At 30.5% G+C, this 8,070-nt stretch overlaps 1 protein-coding gene across 1 annotated transcript; it reads right to left on the bottom strand.

Moving 5' to 3' along the window:
- Positions 1-4,916: 4,916 nt before the first annotated feature.
- LOC117168139 lies at positions 4,917-6,102 on the bottom strand. The gene is made up of 3 exons (XM_033353557.1): positions 5,989-6,102; positions 5,437-5,795; positions 4,917-5,197 (listed from the first exon to the last, which is right to left on the bottom strand). The coding sequence occupies exons 1-3, from the start codon at positions 6,087-6,089 to the stop codon at positions 4,917-4,919; spliced, it is 741 nt and encodes a 246-aa protein (XP_033209448.1). The 5' UTR covers positions 6,090-6,102.
- Between the last annotated feature and the right edge of the window lie 1,968 nt (positions 6,103-8,070).

Here is an 8,070-nt window from a genome sequence, read left to right as displayed (position 1 = left end):
GGTCAAATTTTACACAAATATAATACCTTCTCTGATGAGAATGTATTAACATGAAAAAATGACAAATTATTAATTAAATTTTTTGATACCCCACACACGAGGCGAAAAAGAAATTAAATGCCAAAAGTTGTGATTAGAATGTGCCCACGAAGCGGGCAGATTTGTTTGTTTTTTACTGTTAATAATTTTTTTCATGATTAGAGCCAAAACTATACATCCTATCAAAAAGTGGTTAATAACAAATTTTGAGATCTTTTTCAAATGCACAATTTTTGTTTTTTCATCTTTCACCGTATTTTGCATAGTTTCGCCGAAAAATGTAATTTTTGGATTTTTCATAATGTTTTATGCCGTCAAAATAAAAAATTTTAATTTTTTAAAAAATTCAAATAGTTGTTATGATAATCATGTATGGCATTCAAAAAGCAACATTTTTCTTTTCTTGACTTTTTTTCATATCGTGCGTTATTTGGCCTAAAATTCAAAGAATTTTTGAATTTTGAAAAAAGTGGTCTCAAAAATATTCAAAATGTGCCCACTTTTTCAATTTTTGTCCAAAATGCCTGGCTAACGAACTTGACCTTTAGTTTAGGACACTAAACGAGTGTACCAAAGGCCAATCTAATAGATTAATGTTTCCAAATGTTATCGTGTTCACAGACAGACATTAATACATACAGACAGACATAATCGTAAAAACCAGTTTTTCGGATTCAGGGGGTCTCAAAATGTGGACATTTGACAAAAACTGGGGGATCAAATTTTACATAAATCCAATACCTTCTCTGACGAGAATGTAAAAATGTACATTGCAGATATTTATAAGCAGAAAGAAATGGGGTTTTCCTCTAGTGTTATTAAAATTACATTATTAAAGATCTTTTCTTGGAAACGTTTGTTATTCATCAATTTTTGCTAATTTTATTAGAAAATTATATAAATAAATGCACATTTCAGGAGTTTCAAGTCCAGAATTAATTTTGTATTAATTCTAGTCCTGTGGGAATTATAGTTTCCATTTATCAATATTTTTCTATTTTATAAATAACTTATATGAATAAATGCACGCTAAAAGGAATTTCTAGGCATACCTAAACTGTTATTTGCCATGTATTACAAATCTTTAGTTTTATTAATAAATTCTATTGGAAAATGTGCATCGCAGAAATTTATATGCAGAAAGAAATATTTTTCTTATATTATTTTATATCTTATATTGACAAAGATATAACTTGATATAACTTTGCTATTTACACTATTTGTTTATTATATAAACAAATTTACATGCTAGGCGCTTATAGGCAGAACAAATCGCCCTTTTCTCAAGGCTTGTTAAAATTATATTTTGAATAATTTTTTAGAAGTAGTTTGTAATTTTTTTATATGAACTTTTGTTTAACAAATAGAATCTATAAAATTTGTAAGCAATCTAAATCTAAACCTTTTCTGGTAACATAATTGGAAATGTAAGTTCAACAATATTTCATGACAAAGCGATTTATTTTTGCCTGAAAACGTCGAAAATGTTAATCGATTTATATAATTTCTTTATAAAATAAATAAAAATAATTGAATGTCAAAATTTCTTGAGAAAATATCATTGTTAATATAATTCCCAGAATACTAGAAGAAAAACAGATATCTTTTGGCCTAATATCGGCTGAATGTGCATTTTGTAAATATAATTTGTTTACAAAATAAACAAATATTGATAAATAAAAACATTTCTTTTACAAAACATCATTAGTTATACGACTTCAACAAGGCTAGAAAAAGAAACATTCCTTTTTGCTTATATATCTCTGTGTTTTACATTTGTTTACAAAATCAATTTATAAAATCAGATATTATATTTTAATAGCCGCATATCATCCTTACGACGAAAGCAAGTGATTTCAGAGCAGACATATAGTTTGAAAACGAATCATTTCTAATGTCGATTATGGCCAATCAGATTTCTTTATAACAATAAACTTAACACGTTAACCAAGTTTTTTTTCTTATAATTGGATCCAAGCGAAGGCAAGTATATTTAAAAAATAATCTAGGGGATAGAAACGAAATACAAAAAATTGATTTTTTTCACCATTAGCATTGAGATAAAAATTAAATGAACCAAAAGAATTAAAAATGAGCTCATGCTTATCTCTGAAGAATTAATTTCTGCATGAAAAAGATATAAAATATTGGTTGAATTATATTTAAAAAATAATAAACTAGCCTCTGAAGATACTGCGAGATAAGAAATACTTTCCTTCTATGTTTTAAAGGACTTTCAAATGAATATAAATAACTTTTTCAGTATAAACATGTTCTTCTGTAGATGAGAAAGAAAAGAGTTATTTAATCAATAGAAATTCAGTAATTTTGTACTGAACACAAATTAAAATGAAATTTACATGAATAATAGAATATTTAATAACGCAAAAGTATCTATTTTAAATTGCCATTATTTTACTACATTTACTTTGTATTGCATAGTATCGCTCTCTATAAGAGTGTCGGCAATACTCCAGATAATTCTAGTTAGGGAAAAGTGGAATAGAGTCAAATACAATAGAATTATATTTCTTTATTACAAATACAAATTTTTAACGTTTTTAGAAATATCACCTGTCTAGAGCATAAAGCACTCATTCAAGTATAATTTTTCTGATATTTATACCATTTATATGTTTGCTTAAAATGTATCTAACAAAACTTTCATTTTTTTCATTAAATGTCTATATACCTATATAAGTTTTTGAAAATATTTAGCCGATTTTTACTTATTGGAGTATAGTCGAAGAATAAAATTGAACGTCCTTTTAATTGTAATTAGATTGAAAGTGAAAGTGAAGATACAGTTTTGCATATTAGTAATTCAGGCACTCATCGCAGGCTTCCGCTCTCATTAAACTACATAACTTACGACTTCTAATTTGTCATTCGCAAATAAGGTTTGATTTTCTGTAATATTAAAATAGCATTTTAATTTCAGGAAAAATTTCACTGAATGATTGTTGAGCATATAAATAATACGTTTTAAAAAAAAATTGTAACTCTAAGAGACAATTTTTATAACATTGAAAAAGATGAATAAAATTGATAATCTTAAATAGTTTCCAAATTTTGAAAGTTCTCTCAATTATCCTTAGTTAAATTCAAACTGGTTATGGAAAATTTTTAAATATTTATTGGTTATATTAGATATTTATATATTTTTATATAAATTTTATATTTTAATCCAATGTCGTAATAGTTAAAATGCCACAGTTGCACCAACTGAAAAGTATTTATCTGCTTATGAAGATAAAAATAATAATATAATTTATTAAGAAAACAAGAAATAAAAATTGGAGGTAAGATGACTCGGATGGTGGCATGCTGGAAGATATTTCAGCAGAACATCTATAATTGTGCGAGTATCATCAACGTTGTGGCCCTAAGTCCCCTCAATCTCCTAAAAACTTTTTCAGTTCTTCTTCATAGATATTTGTCTATCCTGTTAAACAAAGACTATTATTATTCCTACAAGAATAGTAGCGTTCGATCGAAAAATTTCGAAAAACCTATGGAATAGAATGGAATAGAAGCTTCTAATGTGTTTCCTAAGGGTTTAACATTTTTCTTGTACCTTCTTCCCTATTCCTTTACATGCATTCCACCAACTTACTTGGTGGTGGGAAAGGAACCTACACAGTTATAAGGTGGGTTCCGAACCACCAAGAGGAACTGCTTTAATTATTTAGAGAACACCTTTTTCTCTAGAGGTATCGGTCCCACGAGTCTCCGGAGATGAACAACTCCCTTGCTAGGCTAGTGTGAACCGCATGGTCCACCGAGGCTCTTCCAGAGTGCGAGGTGGGTCCAAAGCCTACGCTTGAGCCCCCACGACCATCGTGCCACTCAAAAAATGTATGGTATGAAATGCATTATTCAGAGTCATAAAAGTATTTAAGTTTTTTATCAGGAGTTCAAACTACTTGTGGTATTGATTAAGAAAAAAACATTAGTGATTTGACCAAACGAAACTCGCGTGTCGTGACTCGAAGCCTGGACGTATATCATATAATGATTTCGTAGAACATTGGCACTGATGCAAATTCTTTATTCAAAACATGAATTCGACTTTCCATACGCACGTGTCACGTGCTATTCCATTAGATGCGGATTCTAGGTTAATTTCACCCTTGGACCTAATTAACGGCACCTTCTTCTGGAATTTTTAAAGAATCCAAGCTCCCTTAATTGCGTATGCAAGCTTCGTTTATGGCGTGAAGACATGCATTTTACGTTTTTGCCACTTGAGTCGTCTCAATTTCTGAGACAGTGACTCGCTAGTAATTGGGGTTTGAGGACAAATTTTACATAAGCATTTAGATCAAGAATCCACAACTATCTGGACGATCGAAAAGTGCTTTTGAATCTGGTCACGCTTCTTCCGGTTCGGTTAAACTTAGAAATGTCCTATGTCCTATATCCTGTTTACCTTTTTTTTATTCTTTAAAAATACAAAATAGTGCAAAATGGTCATGAAACTTATTATTTCTCTAGTACAAAGGAAGAAGCTTAATCCTAAATAAAAAATATCATTTGAAATCTCATTCTAATTTTCGGATTATTTCAACACCTACCAAATAATTATTATATCTTAAAATTTTACTTTCGTATATGTCTATACATTTTGTTTTGTAACGACTTCACTTTTCGACAACAGCTCTTACTTAATCCTTTCGCTTTCCTACCATTAACTGATTTTTCTAAATCTTGAACTGATTTTTACTATGTAAATTATTGTTTCTTAGATATGATGATTAAATAATGGAGTGGGTGATTTATCAAGGTATAGTTTTTATAAAAAATATTAGAATTTTTATTGTACATAAATAGGATCTGGTAATTTTACAAATAAATATTAAATACTGGAGGTAAGCCTATTTCCTGTAGGCTCGATAAGGTCCTTGTGCAGATGTGTCCCAATGGGGTGGGTGCTCAACAGGTGGGTGACCATAATGTACTACTTCATAGGCAACTTTGGGCTTGGTGAATTTGAAGATTAGCATCGCACCACTCAGGACCAGAGATAAGAGTCCAAGAGTGAGAGCTTTCCACGTTTTCAGAGCAATTAGAGCGAGAGCCAAAGGTACCAACGCAGTGGCCTTGAATTTGAGACCTAAAAGGAAGGGAATCATGACCTTCTTGACGAAACCTCGACCTGTGCAAACATAAATAATAGAATCGATCAATTACGCCACTTAGTAAGATGCTTTAGTTAATTTAGCCAATATTTACAATTTAATGCAGGTGCTTAGAGAAGAAATTTTAATTATTTGGATGTTATACTTGAATCGAGTGCAAAGAAAAAGAATGCTAAAGAAGTTGATAAATTGAAAATAACTTTTGAAAGTAATTCATCTGAATATTTTGCATTAATACAAAATTTAATCGACATACCCTGTCCATTCTCTGAGTCTGAAAGAGGAACACTGACTTCCCTCGGAACAGATTCAACCAAAGCTCTAGGAACAATATTAGAACCAACAATAGCTTCTGGCAATTTGGCTTCTAATTTGTGACTCGACAAATAAGCATCAAGCTTTTCCAACATCAGAGATCGAAGAAGCTCCTTCCTAGCAGGGTCCGCAGAATCCTGGGAAGAGTAAAATTCTTCCAGATTGTCTTCTGGAACTCGCATGGATCTGATAATCGACAAGTCTTCTGTAATTGCTACTTTTTCTTCCTTCACTGCATTACTCAGGTAGGCGAGCACTTTGGGCTTCACGCATGCTAACATCGAATCACTATCCGCGCATCTAGAAACAAGGTCAGATTCTTATTAACAAAGGGAAGAAATATAATTAGTTTGAGGGTATAGGTGAAGCGAAATAGTTTATAAATTAAATTTTCTGAGGATTGACAATTGTGTTGTACTATTTGTACTTGTTCGAGAATTATATATTTGGGAAGACGATGAAATTGAAGAAACGATTTAAAGCTTAAGCTTACCTATAGTAAATATTCCGAAGAACTTGAGCGGTGGTTCCGATGTCTTGGCCGTTTGCCAAGGAGACCAAAAGGGCCAAGGTAGCAATTATAAAAACCCTCATAGCGGTATCACCGATCGATCGATTTGCAAAGCTAAACACCGAATGCTCCCTTGTACAATGACGATCCGGTTTTATACTCAATCGAAGCTTCGAACGTTTCGTGAATTTTGATTATGAACGTGCTACCATCGGGAAGGAAAGAAGAAAGCATCTATGTAGGGTGCCAGTGTTCTTTGATAAGTAGTTCCGATGGACAGAAGAAAGTAATGATAAAACTGTTTTTTAATTGAATATAATCAAAAGATTTTTATTTGTATTATTTAAAAAATAAATTTGACTAGTCAAGACGTATATTTTCTTTGAAATACAAATAAATTTATAAACATGGGAGAGATACGAAATAAATATGACTGAAATGAGAAGGTGTTAACTTTCTTTGAAATTCCATTCTGGCTGGATTCTTGCACATTTTATAAGTTTTATTGTCGAAAAATATGACTAAAAATTATTTGTTCATGCAGTAATCAATAAAGTTTATGTATATTCCTGGTCACAGAAAGCATAAATAATCGGTTTTTTAAATCGATTTATGTGGGAATATTGTTTGCCCCTTCCGGAATAGATAATCTTTGGCATCCAGATAGATAATATGTATAAGAAAGCTAAATTTCAGACGTCGTAGGAGTAACATCAAGCTTTTTAGAAAATTTTATATTTCGTGGTGACGTGAAAAATAAAATTTTCCGATAATTGCCTATTAATGGCTGCGGGTTAGGAATTTATTTTTACATTTAGAACAGTTTCCTTCAAATTTAAGAAATTTAAGTGCGATTAAAAAAATTTGAATTCAACAAATTTGGACAAACACCATAAAATGTCCATATTTCAATTTGAAAAAAGATAAAAATTGTTCTAAAAAAGAAAAGAAAAAATTCTTTTTTTGACAAAAATAAAAAAGAGGAAAAAATGAGAAGGAAACCAACCAAATCCCCTTTCATCTCTTTTTATTTATTTCGTCTTTTTTATTTGAATCATTATGAAATCACAATAAAAAATATTAGCTAAAAATAATAACTAACCTTTCGGTACTGTAGAAAAAAATTTTCCCACGGCCTATGAGCTACAGGAATTTTTTTAGAAAATTTAAAAGTTTATGCTCTGTTAAAATCCCTATCATCCTATTTTGGCCTGAAAATGTCTAGAGCTCTTCTATACTTATCTTTACATTTAAAACAGTTTTTTGTAATATTCCGATAGTGGCCTATAAATGTCATGAATTCGTAATTTATTATCTTATTTAGAACAGAGCAGGAGAACACAAATTCCACGTCTTTGTAGCAGCAATATGCAATTTTTTAGAAAATTTCAAAGTTCGCGGTAAGTTGAAGAACCTAATTCTCCAAGAGTTGCCTATAAACAACTACGGCTGTGAATTTTTTTGTTTATTCAGAACAGAGCTGCTTTGGTTTTCCGATAGTTACTTTGTAGCGAGGTTGTGAAGTTAAAATCCAATTTTTCCGATCGCGGCCTGTAAATGACTACAGTTTCTTTGAAACAAGTTTTTGCATTTAAATCAGAAGGTTTCCCGCAGTTATTTTTTCGGAGAAAACAAAATTTCTTATGTGCTAGAAGCAACGTGTAATTTTTTAGAAAATATTGAAATTTAAATATTAAAATTTATCAACAGAATTTCTTTGGCTTCAAGGTGTTTAATTTGTAAGAGATAACGAAATTTCCTATGTGGTGTAGCAGAAAAATTGAATTTTTTTAGAAAATTTCGAAGTTAAGTGTAAGATTAAAACCCAAATATTTTGATAAAAAAACATATAAATTTATGTATGAATTTATGTATGTTTTTAATTAGGTACAGAGTTTCTTTGGTTTTCCGGTAGTTACTTTGTAGAAGAAAATGAAATTTCTGATGGCCTAGTAGCACCACGTGATGTCAAAATCCGAATTTTCCAGATAGTTAATTCTTATAAGAAAACAAAATTCATGACGTGCTAGAAGGAGCGGAGAATTTTTGACAAAAATTTCAATG

This window comes from Belonocnema kinseyi, chromosome 2, assembly GCF_010883055.1.
Source record: "Belonocnema kinseyi isolate 2016_QV_RU_SX_M_011 chromosome 2, B_treatae_v1, whole genome shotgun sequence".
Classification (NCBI taxonomy): Eukaryota; Metazoa; Arthropoda; class Insecta; order Hymenoptera; family Cynipidae; genus Belonocnema; species Belonocnema kinseyi.
Note: the sequence above shows the minus strand (reverse complement) of the source record. Positions and strands in the feature narration are given on the sequence as shown.

Bases quoted from the DNA above. Each gene is read 5' to 3' on its own strand.
- LOC117168139 (XM_033353557.1), bottom strand. From the start codon at position 6,089: ATGAGGGTTTTTATAATTGCTACCTTGGCCCTTTTGGTCTCCTTGGCA. The intron at 5,796-5,988 runs GTAAGCTTAAGC...CCTTGTTTCTAG, and splicing joins CTTCGGAATATTTACTATAG to ATGCGCGGATAGTGATTCGA. The intron at 5,198-5,436 runs GTATGTCGATTA...ATGTTTGCACAG, and splicing joins AGACTCAGAGAATGGACAGG to GTCGAGGTTTCGTCAAGAAG.